The sequence below is a fragment of the Coregonus clupeaformis genome, chromosome 8, assembly GCF_020615455.1.
Source record: "Coregonus clupeaformis isolate EN_2021a chromosome 8, ASM2061545v1, whole genome shotgun sequence".
NCBI classification, from domain to species: Eukaryota; Metazoa; Chordata; class Actinopteri; order Salmoniformes; family Salmonidae; genus Coregonus; species Coregonus clupeaformis.
In genome coordinates, this window is record NC_059199.1 from 30,031,680 (window position 1) to 30,054,090 (window position 22,411).

The following is a 22,411-nucleotide window of genomic DNA, read 5'->3' on the forward strand; positions in this document are numbered from 1 at the left end:
CAAAGGGAGCAGGCGCTCCGCGTTAAACGAATGGAGACGAGATGTTAATTGTTTCGCACTCAAGAAAAGGGTGCCATTGAAAGGAGTGATTACTGGTGTAGCAGTAAATGTAAAAGTTGACCAACTGAAGGGGAAGATTCCTGGTGTTTGTAATGCTCGTCGTTTGGTGCGACGCAAACAGGGTGCCGTGAGTGGTGAAACAGAAGAGTCATTGTCTGTTCTTTTGAGTATTGATGTTGAGTCTTTGCCAGACAAAGTGATGTTAGGATATATAACTTATCCTGTAAGAGCTTTTGTGCCGAATACATTCCGTTGTTATAGGTGTCAAGCTTATGGGCATGTGGCAGCAGTGTGTAGGAGGGAGGTTCCAAGGTGTGAGAAGTGTGCAGAAGGGCATGAGACAAAGGAATGTGTAGCATTGGGGAAAGTAGTGGTATGTGTTAATTGTAGGGGTGCCCATGGGGCTGGGGATCAGACATGTCCCGTGCGAGAGAGGCAGGTTGAGGTTTCCAGGGTTAGAGTAGTGCAGAAGTTGTCGTATGCTGAGGCAGTGAAGAAAATAGAGGAAGATGGGTCAACGGGGAGGGATTCTGAGAGGAGTGGTGTGAGTAGTAGATCTGTACCAGTACAGAGGGATAGGCCAACAAGTGAGATATGTTTCAGTAGGATTAGATTTTTTGCATGTATAGCAATGGTTATCAACTGTACTGCATGGAACGTAAGTCGCAGACAATTGAGGTTGTGGTGGCAGCTGCAGAAAGGTATTTGGGTGTGCGAGACTTGGCATCAGAAGAGTTACAGGGTGTGTTAAGTGGTGGTGTCCCATCCTTTCAGGTTGCCCTAAGGTAGGACTAAATAGATTTCAATAGTGGAGTAGGGTGGTGTTATTTTCTTCTTATTATTATTTATTTTTTGTGAGTTTAGTGTTAGATTTTATTTTTAAAGCAAAGTATAAGGGAGTTGTACTCCAGTCTAGTAGGTGGCGGTAATGCAACATTTATTGAATGCCAACCGCCGTTAAACCTCATCAAAGAAGAAGGAGCGCCACCTCTGGTGAAACTCAACGTTGTTATTTTAGCAGTGTAGTTCTATAGTTATTTTCAAAGACAAGGGAAGCAGCAGCCACGTCGAACTTCATTTCCCAGAAGGAAATGCAATCTGTCAGTTTTTATACGATCTACGAGCTCAGACAGGCAGTGCAAGGGAGGACTCATCGGAACGGTTTCAATTCTGTCTGTCGTTCAATGATTATTGCATTTGCAGTCAAAACAGGCAACATTTAAACTCACTTGGCTATAAATAGTGAATCCCTAGCCCCCCGCCCGCTACCCTTGCACAGAGATATGAGCGGCAGCGGGCGGCCCAGAACTAGCTCGTTTGCTGAGCCACAAGGTGTTCCCGGAGCCACTGCAGCATCCACTGGATCAGCCGCTGCCGTGGGGAGCAGCACAGGAAAGACCGGGGTCCCGCAGGCCTCGGGGAGCAGTTCGTCTGGATGCTCGAATTTAAAGCTGGCCAGTAAGTTTATTATGATGTATTTTATGAAAAAGATTGCTTTGGATGATTAAAAGACACGCATTGCAGTCCATTGTCCAATGTTATATGCTAGTGTGGGCAGTTGTGCACGATTGCCACGGCAAACATTGTCATTGTTATAACGTTAGTTTGAAAAAGCTAGTTAGCTAGGTAGCTAACTGCCTTGAGTAGCTGTCGTTGGCTAAACGGCTAGTTATCTTGCTAACCAACGCCAAAAACCAAGACAATTCGCGTTAGTTAGCTAAAAAGTTAGCTTTCTTAACTAGGCAGCTATCTAGGTCTTAGCATGCTAGCTAGTTAATGACCTCGCGGTACCGTAACTACCTAGTTAGCTAAATATAAAAAAAGCATAAGCAACGCAAACAACCTTAGCTACGGGTGCTAAGACATGCTAGCTAACTTGTAAACAGTAGCTAGAACAGATAGCTAGCTAGCATCTAATATAGGTTTTAGGTGGCTGGGTGCTAGCTAGTTTACAAGGGGATTCAATCTAGTTCGCTAGCTAGCATAGCTACAGTAGCTAGCTAGCTAACGTTATTTACACACAGTTTCTACATGTTGACAAGCAAACGAGTTAGTGATAGTTAGCTAGTTCAAACAACAATGTATCTTTAACTAGCGAGTTAACTAGCTACGTGGCACTACAAACGACAGGCTGACGTTGGCTGTCACAGAGTTGGTACGCTAAGGCTAGGTAGCCTAATTATTTGTTGACAACTAAGCTACTAACGTTAGTAACGTTAGCCAGATAACTAGCATTGCTTTACCGACATATTCATGTTGTCTGAGCACCCTTACCTATTGTTCAAATTAGGTCGATAGTGGAATCTTATCTATCCAGTAGTAGCCCAGACAAGTAACCAGCCTTGAAAGAGTTCTGTATCACCGTTAACAGGTGATACATAACTTGATATAAAGTGACGAAACATGTAACCACTAGCCAGCTGTGTAATATATTATTAGCTAGCTCAAAGAAGTAGACTAGTAGATATACAGAAGAAAGATGACAAGATGAAATACTTGCTCAAATAGCACATCAACAATTTCCATGCATCCTTTGCAAATGTTTTTGTTTCATAGAACAGATGTGTTTGGTTCATAGAACATGGTTCCACTTTGTCCCTTGTAGTGCACATTGGAATTGGATGGCTTTATCAACAATGATGATCCATGTTTGTCATGTAGAGTATATTATGTTTGCCTACTTTTCCAGGACCTTTTTCCCCGACTGAAGGTCCCGAAGCTTCTGCGCATGTGCAGATCGCGTTCTGCAATTTAACAAAAATAAAATAATCTCTACTTTAAGAACACGTTTTTGTGGTCCCCTTCACATTTCTCAATATCAATCGTGAATGACAATTCTTCAGGTTTTACCGGCGAAACTTCCGTTTCATGGGGATATACATTTAGATCTTCTTGAGTTATAGTGTTGCTTTGAAGTAGCCTACAGTGTTGTTTTGAATTATTTACAGTGAGTGAATTTTAGGGCAGATGATGTTAAAGATTAACTGAAATGCTAAAACAAACCATGATATCATGTTCTCATACAGTGCATTCGGAAAGTATTCAGACCCTTTCACCTTTTCCACATTTGATGTTACAGCCTTATTCTAAAATGGATTAAAACATTTTTAAAAATCCTCATGAATCTACACACAATACCCCATAATGACAAAGCGAAAACAGGTTTTAAGAAATGTTTGCAAATTTATTAAAATTAAAATAACAAATGCCTTATTTACGTAAGTATTCAGACCCTTTGCTATGAGACTCGAAATTGAGCTCAGGTGCGTCCTGTTTCTATTGATCATCCTTGAGATGTTTCTACAACTTGATTGGCGTCCAACTGTGGTAAATTCAATTGATTGCTGGTTGCCTGGCCAAACTGAGCAATCGGGGGAGAAGGGCCTTGGTCAGGGAGGTGACCAAGAACCCGATGGTCACTCTGACAGAGTGCCAGAGTTCCTCTGTGGAAATGGGAGAACCTTCCAGAAGGACAACACTCTGCAGCAGTCCACCATTCAGGCCTTTATGGTAGTGGCCAGATGGAAGCCACTACTCAGTAAAAGGCACATGACAGCCCGCTTGGAGTTTGGAAAGGGGTCTGAATACTTTCCGAATGCACTGTATGTATTTAATAATATACAGTGAAAGGAAACCCCCCCCAAAAAAACCAGCCTGAAAAGCAAAATATTAGACTTTTGTCAAACACCTCATAAGTACTTGTAAGATGTAGGTTGCCGCCATGTTGGAATGACGTATAAGACTGACGTAATCGGAATGGTAGCGTGAGATTGCGTCTCAAGCCCGCACATCAACACAGCAGTATATTTTTAAAAATTGAAGATCGACGCTGTCACTGTTCATCCCCTGACATATGCCTTCGTGGTCCCCTAGTAGTAGTAGACAGATTACACCACAGGCTGAGCAATTGCAAGTGGTGCAATTGTGGCAACTGCACTGCGATGCTCATGGTCAGAGTCGATCTGTTGCAAAGAAGCAGCCCTGGGTGTCGGTGGTGGACCAGGACAACTACCGTGTATAGTTAATCACATGCTCTTCACCATGCTCTGTGAAGAGCAAGGCCTTTTGGAGGTGGCCATGCTATCCCTGAAGGACGTAAGGGCAGAATGTTTGGAGCACCCTATAAACAGCAGGTACCATAACGTTACTAGGCACTGTTTACATTTTAGAAGAGCTAGCTAGCTAGTAAGGCTAGCAAATTGTAGATGAGCCTGTATTGGTGCTGTGCTTTTTGACCGTATTGATGGGTATTGGGTGAAAGTGGAGATGTCATAAACATCAATGAATGTAAACAACTTAATCAGAGACATTGCGTTTGTTTGCTAGGAAAGCTAGCCAGCTAGCTAGCTAGCTAAATAACTAAGTGAAATCTGGTTAATTGTGTTGCCCCACAAGTTGCCAAGATGGTTAGTTAGCTAGTTGTTTTACAACCACTACAGTCTTTTGCTGGCTACTGTAATGACAGGTGCGTTTTACATTTTACAGATCGTGATGTTACCCACTTTCAATGCCTATTAGTAGGCTACCTTGCATCCATTCCAAGATCAAGCACAATCTGATAATTAAATAATTCGCTCTTGTCTGATGACCATACTTCTGATTTACAATCATAAGCATTCATTTGTAAAGACCTAATGAATTTCTTACAATAAGGGGGCACTTAATAATCAATATGCATGTTTCGGTCTTTACAGATTGACTGCCTATAGGCACTTCACCCTGGTAAGGGTAGGTAACAACACATCCGCCACGCTGATCCTCAACACAGGGGCCCCTCAGGGGTGTGTGCTCAGTCCCCTCCTGTACTCCCTGTTCACTCATGACTGCATGGCCAGGCACGACTCCAACACCATCATTAAGTTTGCCGATGACACAACAGTGGTAGGCCTGATCACTGACAACGACGAGACAGCCTATTGGGAGGAGGTCAGAGACCTGGCTGTGTGGTGCCAGGACAGCAACCTCTCCCTCAACGTGATCAAGACAAAGGAGATGATTGTGGACTACAGGAAAAAGAAGAGGACCGAGCACGCCCCCATTCTCATCGACAAGGCTGTAGTGGGGCAGGTTGAGAACAAGTTCCTTGGTGTCCACATCACCAAGAAACGAACATGGTCCAAGCACACCAAGACAGTTGTGAAGAGGGCACAACAAAACCTATTGGAGACTGAAAAGATTTGGCATGGGTCCTCAGATCCTCAAAAGGTTCTATAGCTGCACCATCGAGAGCATCCTGACTGGTTGCATCACCGCCTGGTATGGCAACTGCTCGGCCTCCGACCACAAGGCACTACAGAGGATAGTGTGTACGCCCCAGTTCATCATTGGGGCCAAGCTTCCTGCCATCCAGGACCTCTATACCAGGCGGTGTCAGAGGAAGGCCCTAAAAATTGTCAAAGACTCCAGCCATCCTAGTCATAGATTGTTCTCTCTGCTACCGCACGGCAAGCGGTACTGGAGCACCAAGTCTAGGTCCAAGAGGCTTCTAAACAGCTTCTACCCCCAAGCCATAAGAGTCCCGAACATCTAATCAAATGGCTACCCAGACGCTGCTGCTACTCTGTTTATTATTTATGCATAGTCACTTTAATAACTCTACCTACATGTACATATTACCTCGACTAACCGGTGCCCCCGCATATTGACTCGGTACTGGTACCCCCTGTATATAGCCTCGCTATTGTTATTTTTACTGCTGCTCTTTAATTATTTGTAACTTTTTTTTTTTTTTTTTTTTTTGTTGATATTCTTTCTTAAAACTGCATTGTTGGTTAAGGGCTTGTAAGTAAGCATTTCACTGTGAGGTCTACACCTGTTGTATTCGGCGCATGTGACAAATAATATTTGATTTGACTCTTGGGGAAGAGGAACAGTGCCTATACCTGCCTGTGTGGTCCATGCAATCTGATCACAGTTCCCCTCTGAGTTAGTACTACGGATTTGAATATGCTTTTTATGATGGAAAAATTTGGCGTGCTCTTGCAGCCTACATTACATTTTGTTGTTTATCCTTCTATTTTATGCAGCCTACTGTAGTAAATTGTGTAATGAATAATAAAATGGCTATTACATTTTGAATTTCTCCATGCTAAATGTAATTTCATTTATTCCACCACCACCAATTTGTTCCCTATAGAGTATATACGAAAGGCTGCCTCTCGAGCTGTTCTCATTCTAGGTATGACATCTCTCCCGCACAGTGCACACGCGAGCATCTTCTGTTCACGCTCCTGGTGCATGCCAGGACAAGTTCATAGTTATTGTAAAGAACTAATGGTGCTTTGAAGTCAACTGGGAACTCTGGGGAGGGAACAAGGTAAAGGCATGATCTGTGTTCTTCAGGTCAGAAAGTCTGAGCTCTAGAAAGATGCCAGAGTTTCCGACTTGGAATTCCGAGTTGGATGATGGTTCAAAACGATTTTTCCTAGTTACATTTTACATTTACATCATTTAGCAGACGCTCTTATCCAGAGTCTGAGCTAGTTTTTTTCCCCGAGTTCCCAGTTGTTTTGAACGCTCGGAAGTCTGAGATTTCAGATTTCCCAGTTGTTTGAACGCGGCATAAGTTATCGGCATCCTGACTTGTTTGTACATTAGTGGTTTATTTTGTGTGCTTTATTGAACAGTGTTGCTTTCCATGTCACTTTTTATTGTATTTCTCCTGTACATTTGTTAGGCAGCACACCAAATTTCCCTCAAAGTTTAGATGTCTGCAATACCGTTTGTCAGCAGCGAAGTGTGTTAATTAGGTAATTATCCATGTTGAAACCTACCTTAGACTAAATCAAGTATTTACACCTGTTATTCTAGTTCAGGGGTGTCAAACTCATTTTAGCTCAGGGGCCACATGGAGGAAAATCTATTCCCAAGTGGGCTGGACCGGAAAAATCATGGTGTATATATAACTTAAAAACAACAACTTCAGATTGTTTTCTTTGTTTTAATACGATCAACATACAACATAAAGCTGGAGCCTGAGGACAGTGTGTCCAAAATAGTACAAGCACAACATCACTATTAATCATAAAACACGTCAAGTTTATTTGAAAATTCTAAAGAAAAAAAACACACAATGCCTCAGTGATTAACAGAACTGTTTCACAGATCACAGAACTATATCAGGGTGTCATTTCTCAGGCAGAAATGTAGATAAAAATAACGAACTCCTGTTCCCCAAACAAGTGCAAGAACCACAGAGTCAAGAATAGGTTAAATATACAAATAAAATCAATTAAAAACAATAGCACATCAACATAAAAACATATAAACATAAATCTGAAAGCGTTGCTCAAACTCCCGTAACAGTCCCGTTATTTTATCTTTGAACCGCTTCATGTCTGCCACATGTTGGGTCGCGCACACATTTTTCAGACAGGGGAAGTGAGCTGCATCACCACCGGCAAGTTGCGTCTCCCACAATGACAGCTTCAACTTGAAAGAACGTATGCTGTCATAATACTGCGTGACAACTTTGTTGCGCCCTTGCAGCTGTTTGTTCAAGTTATTCAGGTGCTCTGTAACATCCACCATAAATGCAAGGTCCTGCATCCATTCTGCGGAATGAAATTCTAACACTGGTTTGCCCTTTTCTTCCATGAACTGTTCAATTTCTTCTCGTAAATCAAAGAAACGCCTCAGCACAGCACCTCGGCTTAACCATCTTACCTCAGTGTGGTATGGCAGGCCATAGATGTGGTCTTTCTCTCTGAGAAGGCTGTCAAACTGACGGGGATTCAGGCTTCTGGATCGGATGAAATTAACAGTTTGGATGACCACCTTCATGACGTTATCCATCTTTAATGACTTGCAACACAAAGCCTCCTTGTGCAAAATACAGTGAAAAGTCCAAAAATCACGTCCTCCATTTGCAGATTGCACTTTCTCTCTGAACTTTGTCACAACGCCTGCTTTTTTCCCGATCATTGAGGGCGCACCATCTGTAGCCAGGCTGACAGCGCGGGACCAGTCCACTCCGACCCTGTCCAGCGCGCCCGGCGAGTGCGGTAAAAATATCAGCTGCTGTCGTTGTATCTGTCATCGGCACCAACTCCACGAACTCCTCGGTGACGGTCAATGTGTCATCAACTCCGCGGATGAAAATGGCCAGTTGTGCAACATCTGTAATGTCCGTGCTTTCATCAATTGCAACCGAAAACGCAATAAATGACTACTTTTTGCTTCAACTGGCTGTCCAAATCCACTGAAAGATCGGAAATCCTGTCTGCAACTGTGTTTCTTGTCAGGCTGATATTTGCAAAAAGCCTGCCGCTTTTCAGGGCACACAATCTCCGCTGCCTTCATCATGCATGTTTTTACAAATTCACCCTCACTAAATGGTTTTGAAGCCACTGCGATTTCATTAGCAATGAGGTAGCTAGCTTTCACTGCAGCGTCACTGATGTCTCGGCTGTGAGTAAACACAGACTGCTGTTTCTTCAGACCCGCCAACAGTTCATTCACCTTCTCTCATCTCCGCTGTCTTTGAAAGTTGTCATATTTGTCGGCATGAAGACTCACATAGTGGCGGCAGAAGGTTATATTCTTTCAGCACTGCAACATGCTCTGAACACACCAAACATACATCTTTCCCATTCAATTCCGTGAATAAATAGGATGACCATTTTTCTTGGAACACTCTGCACTCTGCGTCCACTTTTCTCTTTTTTGACAGAGACATATTGGGGCAATGAGGGTGCCAAAGCACATAATGTTAAAAGTAGAAGCCGTAATAAATATCGCGGGCAAAACAAAGTAGCTCATTGGCTGCACGTGCTTGACCTACTTGCTCTGCCCCGGTATAAACAGTTTGCTTGCTTAACACAATTGCTATTGCGCCATCCAGTGGACCCAATTGGAACAGCAGTTTATTTTATTGAAAAATTGCAGCGCATTTTTATACTTTACCCAAAAAAAATATATATATATTTTTTTATTTAATTTTTTAAAATCATCTCGCGGGCCGGACGTTTGACACCCCTGTTCTAGTTGATTGGCATACTGTGATATAACTGAGAGAAAATGAAACTAAGAAAACATAGTTTATTTGTGGATCACTGAAATCTTATCACGTGATAGTTTAGTCAATTGTATCTTGTCAAACAAGCACATGACATAAAGCACAGGCCAACAAGAGTATGAAATGGTTTGAGGAATCCAAGGTCCAGTCACTCCGTTTTTTTAAAAGTTAAAAGGTCTTTATTATGTATAGAGCACAGAAAACACGTTTCAGCATAGAGCCTTGATCAGTGTGTAAGTTATTATGGAAAATTAATAAAGCACTTTTGCTTAGGTGTGGTCTCAAAGGTGAGGTTATCCCAGGTCACCACTTGGGGTAGCTAATGGGTTATGATCACATCAATGGAGAAAAACTATCAAAGATGATCATTGTACAGAATACCTTCTGAACATATTTGAAATAAGGTGGCTGAAAGGCAGGACAAAGGACAGGCTCCAAGCAAGGTGGCAGGGGGTGGCCTCATACAGTCAGGTAGAGGGCCCCCTTAGGCAGTTGAGAGAGAAAATATAAGAAACGTAGGGTTAGCTGCTATAGTGTAGGCTATATAGCCTAGCTGGGGCTTAGTAGCTTCTAATGTACACAACAAAACAATTACACGGTGAGATAATTATGCATCTTGAGGTCAAAGCATTTTGGTGAAATGAAATGGCATATTTGGAAAGTTCAGTGACGTAATCAATTCTGGGCTGATTGATCTTGACTAACTATTTGAAATCATACGACATTGCAGCAGGCGTTTTCAGTGTAAAGAAGGCACTTTATGTTAGTGCAATTCATCCTCCGCCGTGGCAGTCATTTTTTTTTATAGTGTGTGCTTTATGGACAATAGAATTGCAGTAACTAGCATCGACCTATCTAATAATACTGCCGGTAGCTAGCTGCTATAAGAAAGCAAATCTAGCTCTGTCTGATAACCTGATTTGGAACGAATGTGAGCATGTATAATAACATCAGTTATTTAGCTATACTCTTTCTCACATCTAGCTACAGGTGGGCTGTGGACCTTACCTCTCTTTCCACTAGCTGGCTAACACGTCTTCACGCTCTCTCCCCGCGTCGAACAGAGTTGCTCGTTGCTGTATTAGCCAATGGTGTGCAACTGCAGCCTGCAATTTGGGGCGATCCTGCATGTGGACATTTTCCCCCCTCCTCGAGCATAAAAATTAAATAAAACGGTATTTGTCACATGCACCGAATACAACGGGTGTAGACCTTACCATGAAATGCTTACTTATGAGCCCTTAACCAACAATGCAGAGTTAAAAAATAAAAATTAATTTTTTTTTAAAAAATGTGCTAAATAAACTAAAGGAAAAATAGTAACACAATAAAATAACAATAGAGGCTATATACAGTACCGAGGGGTTCATGTAGGTAGGGGTAAAGTGACTATGCATAGATAATAAACAGAGTAGTAGCAGAGTATGTGAAGGAGTGTGTGTGTGGCGTCAATATGCATTTTAGTGTTTTGGAGTGTTGTTGTAGTGTGTGTGTGTGGTCCAGTGCAAAAAATTATAATACAATGAGGGGGTCAATGCAAATAATCTGGGTAGCCATTTGATTAACTGTTCAGTAGTTTCATGGTTTGGGGGAGGAAGCTGTTAAGGAGCCTTTTGGTCCCAGACTTGCCACACTGGTACTGCTTGCTGTGCGGTAGCATAAAGAACAGTCTATGACTTGGGTGGCTGAAGTCTTTGACAATATTTAGGGCCTTCCTCTGACACCACCAGGTATAGAGGTCCTGGATGGCAGGAAGCTCAGCCCTAGTGATGTTCTGGGCCGTACCCTCTGTAGCGCCTTGCGGTCTGATGCCGAGCAGTTGCCATACCAAGCGGGGATGCAGCCAGTCAGGAAGCTCTCGCTGGTGCAGCTGTAGAACTTTTTGAGGATCTGAGGTCATGGCAAATCTTTTCAGCCTCCTGAGGGGGGGAATAGTCATTGACGTGCCCTCTTCACGACTGTGTTGGTGTGTTTGGACCATGATAGGTCCTTAGTGATGTGGACACCAAGGAACTTGAAGCTCTTGACCCGCTCCACTACAGCCCCATCGACGTGAATGGGAGTGTGCTCGGCCCTCCTTTAACTGTAGTCCACGATCAGCTCCTTTGTCTTGCTCACATTGCGGGAGAGGGTTGTTGTCCTGGCACCACACTTCCAGGTCTCAGACCTCCCACTATAGGCGGTCTCATCGTTGTCTGTGATCAGGCCTACCATCGTCGTGGTGTCGTCAAACTTAATGATGGTGTTGGAGTTGTGCGTGGTCACGCAGTCGTGGGTAAATGGGAAGTACAGGAGGGGACTAAGTACGCACCCCTGAGGGGCCCCTGTGTTGAGGGTCAGCATGGCAGATGTGTTGTTGCCTACCCTCACCACCTGGGTGCAGCCCGTCAGGAAGTCCAGGATCCAGTTGCAGAGGGTGGTGTTCAGTCCTAGGGTCCTTAGCTTAGTGATTAGCTTGGAGGGCACTATGGTGTTGAACGCTGAGCAGTAGTCAATAAACAGCGTTCTCACATAGCTTTTTGTCCTGGTGGGAAAAGGCAGTGTGGAGTGCAATAGATTGCGTCATCTGTGGATCTGTTGGTGCAGTATGCGAATTGGAGTGGGTCCAGGGTTTCTGGGATGATGGTGTTGTGTTGCTTTCTTGGGCACAGGGATTAGGGTGGTCTGCTTGAAACATGTAGGTATTACAGACTGGGTCAGGGAGAGGTTAAAAATGTCAGTCAAGACACTTGCCAGCTGGTCAGTGCATACGCTGAGTACGCGTCCTGGTAATCCGTCTGGCCCTCGGCCTTGTAAATGTTAACCTGTTTAAAGGTCTTACTCACATCGGCTACGGAGAACGTGATCACACAGTCGTCCAGAACAGCTGGTGCTTTCATGCATGGTTCAGTGTTGCTTGCTTCGATGCGGGCATTGACGTAATTTAGCTCGTCTGGTAGGCTGGGCAGCTCGCGGCTGGGTTTCCCATTTGTAATCTATGATAGTTTTCAAGCCCTGCCACATCCATCAAGCGTCAGAGCCGGTGTAGTAGGATTTGATCTTAGTCCTGTATTGACGCTTTGCCTATTTGATGTTTCGTCTGAGGGGCGTAGCAGGATTTCTTATAAGCTCTAGCCTTTAGCTCAGTGCGGATGTTGCCTGGAATCCATGGCTTCTGGTTGGGATATGTACGAATGCTCACTGTGGGGACGACGTCGTCGATGCACTTATTAATGAAGCCGGTGACTGATGTGGTATACTCCTCAATGCCATCGGATGAAATCCGGAACATATTCCAGTCTGTGCTAGCAAAACAGTCCTGTAGCTTAGCATCCGCTTCATCAGACCACTTCTGTATTGATCGTCACTGGTACTTCCTGTTTGAGTTTTTGCTTGTAAGCAGGAATCAGGAGGATAGAGTTATGGTCAGACTTGCCAAATGGAGGGAGAGCTTTGTACACGTCTCTGTGTGTGTAGCTCAGTTGGTAGAGCAAGGTGTTTGCAACGCCAGGGTTGTGGGTTCGATTCCCACGGGGGGCCAGTATGAAGAAAAAAAAACACTCACTAACTGTAAGTCGCTCTGGATAAGAGCGTCTGCTAAATGACTAAAATGTAAATGTGAATGAGTGAATGTGATCTAGAGTTAGTTTTTCCCCTCACTAGTTGCACATGTATGTCACATGTAAATGTTCCTGCATGAAAGTCCCCAGCCTCTAGGAGTGCGGCCTCTAGATGAGCATTTTCTTGTTTGCTTATGGCCTTATACAGCTCGTTGAGTGCGATGTTAGTGCCAGCATCGATTTGTGGTGGTAAGTAGGCGGCTACGAAGAATATAGATAAACTCTCTTGGTAAATAATGTGGTCTACAGCTTATCATGAGGTACTCGAGATCGCACCAGCTGTTGACAGACACACACCACCCCCCGATCTTACTGGAGGCTGCGGTTCTGTCTTGCCGATGCACGGAAAACCCAGCTAACTGTATATTATCCATGTCCTTGTTCAGCCACGACTTGGTGAAACATAGGATATTCGTTTTTAATGTCTCGTTGATAGGATAGTCTCGAACGGAGCTCATCCAGTTGATTCGCCAGTGATTTCACGTTCACCAGTAGAATGGAGAGTAAAGGCGGATTATCCACTTGCCGAAGCAGTCTCGCCAGGCATCCGGCACTTCGACCTCTGTGACAGCATCTCCTCTTCATACGAATGACGGGATTTGGACCTGGTCCGGGAAGAGCAGTATATCCTTCGCATCCGACTCATTAAATAATAAATCCTCGTCCAGTTCGAGGTGAGGAATCGCTGTTCTGATGTCCAGAAGCTATTTTCGGTCATAGGAAACGATGGCGGAAACATTATGTTCCAAAAAAAGTTTACAATGCAAAAGTTTACAACACAAAATAGCGCAATTGGTCAGGAGCCCGTACAATGGCGGCCATCCCCTCCGGCACCATTCTATCCCATTGGTTCCTGCATGAACACCCAGCCCCCTCTTGTTTTTATACACCCCCAACACATGGTGTCACTCCTGCCTGCTGTGTACCGGACTAGCTGGCTAAGCTAGCACAGTGTGCTTCGCTTCCGCCTGCCGAACACCTGCTGTCGTTAACAGAACTGTGGGAAAACAGTGCCCGACAGGCGGGGACGAAGGACACTGTTTACCGGTGTACGGCTAGCTAGCTACCATTGTTGCCTCCGCCCCTTCTGTGGGGTTTATCGGCGGCTGTCATCCGACATTAGTGCATTAACGCTACCTACTGTACTGGAGCGCCCCGCCTCGCACCTGTCCTAGCTTAAAAATGGACCAATTGAAGTATAAATAGGGGTTCCTGCAGATGCAAGAATGCCCACATGCAGGAACGCCCCGAATTGCATGCCTCAATTTGCACCCGTCTCGTATTTGTTGCCGAGAAGTCGAAGATGGAGTGTACTGCATTTGGCTTCAGGTTATGGGTCTTCACTTCGATTAGCATCCCAGAGGCATTGAACTGTTTTAATACACATAATCAGAATATTTTGAAGTGGGCACTGCAAACCCTGAATCCGGGGGCAACAGGTGCTTCATAGCCACAAGCCATTGTCGCAACACTGATAATCGCTTGAGTGGTAGGTAGGGCTGTCCCCATTTAGACGATTGGTCGATAGGCTGTTGGTCGACTAAGATTTAGTCGAGCAGTGGCAAATATATACACAAAATGTATGGCACACGAGACTGTCTGATTCACGCCTGTCTCAGTGGACTAATCCATTGCGGCGGCACACCAGTAGTACATTTAGCCTACCATTCATTCCCATCATTTCTAATCTACAGTGTTTGTTTGGTTACGGGAATTTCTCTTAATGCATTCAATATATTATTACAGTTACCATTGTCATTGTAGGAGTGTACACGTTGTTTGCAGAGCACACAACCTAGGCTACACAGTTTTGGTTTATTTCATTCCATTTGCGAGTTGTCAATTTATTCATTGTCTTTTGTTTGGAGGGCTCCTGTCAGTCTTGAGTAAGGACACGCACCTGATTTACGTATAGAAGTAGGCCTAGGCTACCTGAGCTGCGTGCAAATGTAGGCCTATAAATGTGCCCATTTGGGGATCTGATACTATTTCTGATTGTCTTAACTCACCATCACTGTGGAGCTTCTCAAAGTATTTTTTTTCTTTGCCTCAAACAGCAAGTAAACTAAGTCTGTTTTTACATCCATTGAGAATGACAATAGTTCCTCAATGTAACCTGTTTGAAAAATCTTTCCAGCGCTCTCCCTTTCCGAAAATAATTTCATGCTCTGGCCCAGAATATTTTATACAATGTTGCAAGTTTGCTAGCACGAGCTTCGGGCCGGACACAGTTAATAGTTGATCAAATGTTTCAAGTTCCTTGCAGACAGGCCATGCGTAGCCATTGTGATTTATATGATATTTCTTTTTATCAGGATATGTTCTACCTGCGGGCTGCAATGTTTTTATTTAGGCTATTTTTACATATTGGCAATGGCAATAGAAGTTACTTTTAGATTTGTATAATTTTGATTAACCTCATGACATTTGATTTTGAGATATGAAGACTTTATTATAAATGAAATGTTCCACGACAATGTGCATTTGAAAATCATACCTGGCACGCAGATCAGTAGAAATGGTACGATAACTAGGCACTCCAAATGGAAAAGGTTGCAGACCGCTGGTGTAGCCTATTACCGGCAACTTCAGGAGCGTAACTGCAGATTGGCAGAATCTGCTAAGTCCAGCAGCAGCAGTGGGAGGAGGAGTGTCGGGAACTGGTTTTTTTTCTTCTTCTGGTTAGGCTGTATTGATCTCTGGCTCCCTCTTTAGTGATTTGTGTCTTAATTTTTAATCACAGTGCTTAAAGCATCAGACAAGGTCAGTAGCCTACATAAATGTGCCCTTGATCAAGGCACTTAACCCCCACAAAGTAGAACTGCACTGTTAGTCACATGTTGTCAACATGTGGTCAACCCTCCATCTGGAGAGCTCCTGGGTATGCAGGCTTGGCTTTTGATCTGGCCCTGAAACACCCAAGTCTGCTTATCAAGGTCCTGTTGAGCAGCTGTTGTTTAGGCTACAATATTTCCCACCCTTGATATAAAATATTGCAACATTACAACCAAATACTTTTGTTTTTATAAAAGTATTCCTACATTCATTGAATCAGGGATCAAATGGATAAGGTAGGCTACTTCAAAGCAAGGTATCTAACTAGACATGTTTTATATAAGGCTAAAATATTAATGTTTCACGTGAGATCTATGCACAGCAAGTTCTTTGTCAATTACGCTATTCTTAGAATATTTTTAACGTTGTTGCAATTACATGGCTACTGTTTAATAGAGGAGAATCCCAGCTTTCCAACGTTGCAGATGTATTTAGGCTATTGCCGGTGGAAAGGCGACAACACCATTAATGCTTAGTTAGCTATAGTTAACTTGTAGCATTTCTCGCTAGTTACGTTTTGAATTTGCTATCTAGTTAGTCTGTCATTATTTTATACCTGCTGCTGAAATGTCACGCTCTCTCTTTTCGGGCAACAGCCCACTGGCACACAGGCAGCACACACAGACACTTACTGAAGGGTCATTCCGATGATTGCTGATTATGTAGATTTTTAAGTTATTGATCATATTTAAGTGTGCCTTCATGAATTACATTTCATTACATTAAAATTATGAAAAAAACTTCCATGACTTTTCATGACCTTACAAACCCTAATTTGACAACTTGGAGCAGCGCATCGTGCGCATTCAGGCTGGCACTTTTTCAATTTGCGGAATCTCGAACTGCCTACTGCACAGATTCAGACTAGTGGCAAATAAACATGAACAAAGCGGAATCAGGAAATGTATGCCCCCGCTCGAAACCTTTTTGACTCTGTGTTAACCTGGGCCGGCGAGAGGCTACTTTGTTTTCCCCAAAATTCCGCAAAAATTAGAGGTGCCGGTACGGCGCTCCGGACAGCTCCGGCCCAAGTAAAGCACTGGTCATACTATGCTATTATATTAAGTTCTGTAGAATACTATCATTATGTGATCTTGCGGACACTGATTCAGCTTCGATCTATCTTTATTAAACAACCACCATTCGCCAGAGTAGCCTGTTCTCTACAAATAGAGCAGAGAATAAACGCATGCGCAGAAGCTTCAGGATCTTTAGTCCAAGGAAAAAAGGATCTGTAGCTATTCCGTATTATGTTTGATGATGAAAATTGGAGCTCAAAACTCATGGTATAAGTCAATCTTTGTGAAACATTGCGCTAAGATGTGGACAGCAGGATATGCTAAAGCTGTTGAAATGAAGTGGCATTCCAAAAGTTAACAGGTCTGCTTTTTTTCCAAGGTAGTTAATGCTTCATGTGGGACCTTGACACCTGTGAAGTCATTTATAAATGTCTGTGGTTTGGATTTGACACTAGCAAGAAGATGGGCTACTAGCCTAGCCATGGATTGCATTTTACAAATTGTGTCTCAGATCTCTGGTATCTATGGAGCAAGTTCGTAGGTCCATAAGTTCAACCATTTATTTAAAAACAACTCCATCGATTTCTGCACGTCCAGGTGTATTAATTCCACACCCTCACTTGTCATTCTGCAGGTGCACACTGTGTATCATGTTTCATCATGTGTGTGTTTGTGGGAGGCTGTGTGATATGAGCAGAGTTACATGCTGTCTGGACCGGGCACGTGCGTGCGTCTGCATGTTGATTTTGTCCATCAACACCAGACGCGATCAAGACACGCAGGTTGAAATATCAAAACGAACTCTGAACCAACTATGTTAATTTGGGGATAGGTCGAAACGCATGAAACATTCATGGCCATTTAGCTAGCTAGCTTGCTGTTGCTAGCTAATTGTCCTGGGATATAAACATTGGGTTGTTATTTTACCTGAAATGCACAAGGTCCTTTTCTTTCTGGATCTTTGTAGAATTTTGACCCATTATGAGTCACACAAAATCGTGTATTCTCTACTCCAACATTTAATCCACAGATAAAAGGGGAAACTAATAGTTTCTAGTAATCTCTCCTCCTTCAGTAGTAGTCCTCCTTCTGTGGACTTTATATGTCGGTTGGCAACCAACTTTAAGGTGCATTACCACCACCAACTGGACTGGAGTGTGGACCTCAGTTAATCTTTCAATCACCCACGTGGGTATATGCTCCTAAAAACCAATGAGGAGATGGGAGAGGCGGGACTTGCAGCTCGTCAAGCGTTCTACTTTAGCTCCTGGCTACACAGACGCTCGCAAGCAGTTTAGATTAAATGATTGAGTGACATGTATGTGTACATTTATTTTGCCAGTTTTCTCCAGTTCAGTTCCAGCCATCTGGCCCTGTTCTGTCATCATACAGGGAATGAACCTCATATGAAGTAGGCCTGCCTTAGAGAACTCTCTGACCCAGGCCACCAAACACTTGTTTGACTTCAAGTGTAATAGATGAGATCGATGATGGGCCTATTGGATGATCGCAAGTTGTGTTCTTTAGGTCAAATGATGTTCAAAGGAGCACAAAATAGCCCTGGAAGAATATTGGATCTTACAGTAAAGCATGTATTTGGCTCGTCTTCCGACAAGGCAGGCGGCTACTGTAGTGGTTACACAACCAATGTAGTTAATAACACGAGCCCTGGATTGTGTTCAGTAGGACATTGGAGCAACACATTTTGCAACGACAAACAAAACTCTTATTGGACAAGTCTAGATCTTTTTTCACTGGTTTTAAAATGTTTTCTCCTTACTTAACATGACCCTGTAGGGCTATTTTCTATGCTGAGCAATTGTTTGCTCTGCCTGCTGCCTGTTTTGGCTATGTAAAGGCCTATTATCATTTGACCTAAATGCTGTTAATGCCCTAAGTAGAAGTAGGGAAGTGAGTGGGGGTATGTGATAAAGTAGCGGTGGCTCCTGCATTCCAACGCGTGCCGTCACGAGCATAAAGGCGGTGATGTTAACCACTACACCAACCTAGGCCAAAAACATCAATACACTTGAGCCGTTGTTTACGTCACAATGTTAGACTAGGTCATTAATGTGACCCACATTAGGCATACATTCATTCAAAAGACCATGGTTCCTGATACAGTAACTGTAGAAATGCACCATATATTAGCAACAATGTCCTTGGCCATGTTCATTATGTCACTCTGTAGTAAAACAGCTTTTCTTAACGTTCAGATAATAGGCCTACCTCCCCGTTTTGGGCTGTTTTCTTCAGTTTCGTACCTACTGAACACAACGCTAATAATCTCTCCATTTCAAATCTGAAAAGACAACTATTTATTTGACACGACTTATCCTTGTTTCCCAGGGGACAGTGGGAAAGTGACTACGGTGGTGGCCACATCTGGGCAGGGTCCCGACCGCCCACAGGAGGTGTCCTACACGGACATCAAGGTGATCGGGAATGGCTCCTTCGGTGTGGTGTACCAGGCGCGCCTAATCGACAGCCAGGAGATGGTGGCCATCAAGAAGGTGCTGCAGGATAAGAGGTTCAAGGTATGGAGGCCATCCTTGTTGTCACCCAGAGTCAAATTTGTTTATTTTCTAAGCTACAGTGCCTTGTAAAAGTATTCATCCCCCTTGGCGTTTTTCCTATTTTGTTGCATTACAACCTGTAATTTAAATGGATTTTAATTGGATTTCATGTAATGGACATACACAAAATAGTCCAAAATTGGTGAAGTGAAATGAAAAAAATAATTTGTTTAAACAAATTCTAAAAAATAAAGAACTGAAAAGTGGTGCGTGCATATGTATTCACCCCCTTTGCTATGAAGCCCCTAAATAAGATCTGTTGAAACCAATTACCTTCAGAAGTCACATAATTAGTTAAGTAAAGTCCACCTGTGTGCAATCAAGTGTCACATGATCTGTCACATGATCTGTCACATGATCTCAGTGTATATATACATACACCTGTTCTGAAAGGCCCCAGAGTCTGCAACACCACTAAGCAAGGGGCACCACCAAGCAAGCGGCACCATGAAGACCAAGGAGCTCTCCAAACAGGTCAGGGACAAAGTTGTGGAGAAGTATAGATCAGGGTTGGGTTATAAAAAAAAATATCAGAAACTTTGAACATCCCACGGAGCACCATTAAATCCATTATTAAAAATGAGCTGCAAATCTCCACAGCGGAGATTGGAGTATTTGTCCATAGGACCACTTTAAGCCGTACACTCCGCAGAGCTGGGCTTTACGGAAGAGTGGCCAGAAAAAAGCCATTGCTTAAAGAAAAAAATAAGCAAACACGTTTGGTGTTCGCCAAAATGCATGTGGGAGACTCCCCAAACATATGGAAGAAGGGTACTCTGGTCAGATGAGACAAAAATTGAGCTTTTTGGCCATCAAGGAAAACGCTATGTCAGGCGCTAACCCAACACCGCATCACCCCGAGAACACCATCCCCACAGTGAAGCATGGTGGTGGCAGCATCATGCTGTGGGGATGTTTTTCATTGGCGGGGACTGGGAAACTGGTCAGAATTGAAGGAATGATGGCGCTAAATACAGGGAAATTCTTGAGGGAAACCTGTTTCAGTTTTCCAGAGATTTAAGACTGGGACGGAGGTTCACCTTCCAGCAGGACAAAGACCCTAAGCATACTGCTAAACACTCGTAGTTTAAGGGGAAACATTTAAATGTATTGGAATGGCCTAGTCAAAGCCCAGACCTAAATCCAATTGAGAATCTGTGGTATGACTTAAATATTGCTGTACACCAGCGGAACCCATCCAACTTGAAGGAGCTGGAGCAGTTTTGCCTTGAAGAATGGGCATAAATCCCAGTGGCTAGATGTGCCATGCTTATAGATACCCCAAGAGACTTGCAGCTGTAATTGCTGCAAAAGGTGGCTTTACAAAGTATTGACTTTGAGGGGGTGAATAGTTATGCACACTCAATTTTTCAGTTTTTTTGTCTTATTTCTTGCATCTTCAAGTGGTAGGCATGTTGTGTAAATCAAATTATACAAACCCCAAAAAAATCCATTTTAATTCCAAGTTGTAAGGCAACAAAATAGGAAAAATGCCAAGGGTGGTGAATACTTTCACAAGCCACTGTATAGCACATAATTTATATAAAGCTGTTTTTTAATGGACCATAACTCTGAGTTTGCTTTGGAGGTTTTTGCAATAGAAAATGTAGTTTCATGAAACTGTATTGTGACAACACTAAATTGTCTTATCCTTTACATCATGAGACTATCATAATAATGATGATAAATCAATTTTTTGATTGGTCTCGTAAATTCCCACTAATGTTATGAGTAGCCTGCTTGTTTTTCTGAATACAGGACACACCTTTGTAATTTTACAAGGAACATTTCCAAATTACTTTGTGGGAGGAAATTGGTATTGTGGCCTATGTTTTTAGGTGACGGAAATGTGCACTTGAACGAACGCGTATCACGCGCATTGTTAAGATCAATGCACTTACAGGTCAATCAGAAACCCTTGACCTTTCCCACTGTTCAATTCCAAAGCTGTTCTTTGTTTAATACATTTCCTATGCAGAACCGAGAGCTACAGATCATGCGAAAGTTGGACCACTGCAATATCGTGAGGCTACGCTACTTCTTCTACTCTAGTGGTGAAAAGGTAGGTTGCCATCCATTGTTTTTGGCACACCTTAACGCAGAAATGAAAATGCTGAGCACCTGAACTGTCGGTTTCCTCTTCATATGAGCCATTCTTCCGACAAGTTTTTTATATTTGTAAAGAGTTTTTTTCATTGTACAAGAATAATCTCAGAGGACATATCGAGTTATAATAATAAACAAAAATAACAATAAAACATTTACAAAATTAAAAAACTATATATAAAACAAATGAACATTAAAAATATACTCTACAAATAAAAAATTAGAAAAATATAAAAAATAATATTGTAAAGTGGTTGTCCCACTGGCTATCATAAGGTGAATGCACCAATTTGTAAGTCGCTCTGGATAAGAGCGTCTGCTAAATGACGTAAATGTAAAATATGATTAGTGGAGTCATATAGTGATTTTCAGTTCTCTTCGCCCTATACAGAAGGATGAGGTGTTTCTCAACCTGGTGCTGGACTTTGTCCCGGAGACTGTGTACAGGGTGGCCCGGCATTTCAACAAGGCCAAAAGCATCATTCCTATAATTTACATCAAGGTAACTCCCTCGCCTTCACTTTCTCTCATTCGTTGTCCCACTTTTGCTTGCCTCAGCATCTGTTCATTGGACTTTGATTGTCTAGTATAAGTCTTTCAATTATGAACTATCCAGGGTTTTTATTTTTTTACTCTCCCAGAAAGGCTTGGCATTGTCACAGAATGACCCCCGTCTTATTGATTTGTTTATGGTTCTAATTGGTCTACGTCGGCCATTTTGTCTCATCTCAGGTGTACATGTACCAGCTGTTTCGCAGCTTGGCCTATATCCATTCCCAGGGTGTCTGCCACCGAGACATCAAACCCCAGAACCTGCTGGTGGACCCTGAAACGGCAATCCTTAAACTCTGTGACTTTGGGAGGTAAGCTGGTCAGATATTTCCCTCCACACAGACAGTGTGTTAATATACTATTGATCCAATATGGCTGACTGGTACCTAGTATTGAAGTAAACCTGGGTCATATGTGTCCTGACTGAATGTGTTGAATAAATGGGCTCAACCAGAATGTGAAATGGATCTATGCCCTCCCTTGAATGGGGCTATGTAACACTGATCCAGTTGTGTCCTTAGTTACAATCTCCTACTCACACCCTTTTCATTGTGTATTTTGCCCATAGTACATCCATTTCTGTTACTGTGCAGACAGACGCAGGGCTGCTTTCTATAAAAAGGATTAATTGTAAATCAATAAGGATTA

The 22,411-nt window shown here is 43.0% G+C and overlaps 1 protein-coding gene across 2 annotated transcripts in view; it reads left to right on the forward strand.

Annotated features, from left to right (window-relative positions):
• Nucleotides 1–1,112: 1,112 nt before the first annotated feature.
• Nucleotides 1,113–22,411, forward strand: part of LOC121571559 (glycogen synthase kinase-3 beta) — a 28,236-nt gene continuing 6,937 nt past the window's right edge. The window contains exons 1-5 of one of the 2 annotated variants that reach the window (XM_041883092.2): nucleotides 1,113–1,518; nucleotides 18,879–19,066; nucleotides 21,084–21,167; nucleotides 21,603–21,713; nucleotides 21,944–22,074. In XM_041883092.2, the coding sequence (XP_041739026.1) occupies nucleotides 1,344–1,518; nucleotides 18,879–19,066; nucleotides 21,084–21,167; nucleotides 21,603–21,713; nucleotides 21,944–22,074 (689 nt within the window). In that variant the 5' untranslated portion in view covers nucleotides 1,113–1,343. The remainder of the gene's footprint in view (nucleotides 1,519–18,878; nucleotides 19,067–21,083; nucleotides 21,168–21,602; nucleotides 21,714–21,943; nucleotides 22,075–22,411) is intronic. The other variant, XM_041883091.2, reaches the window with a different exon arrangement.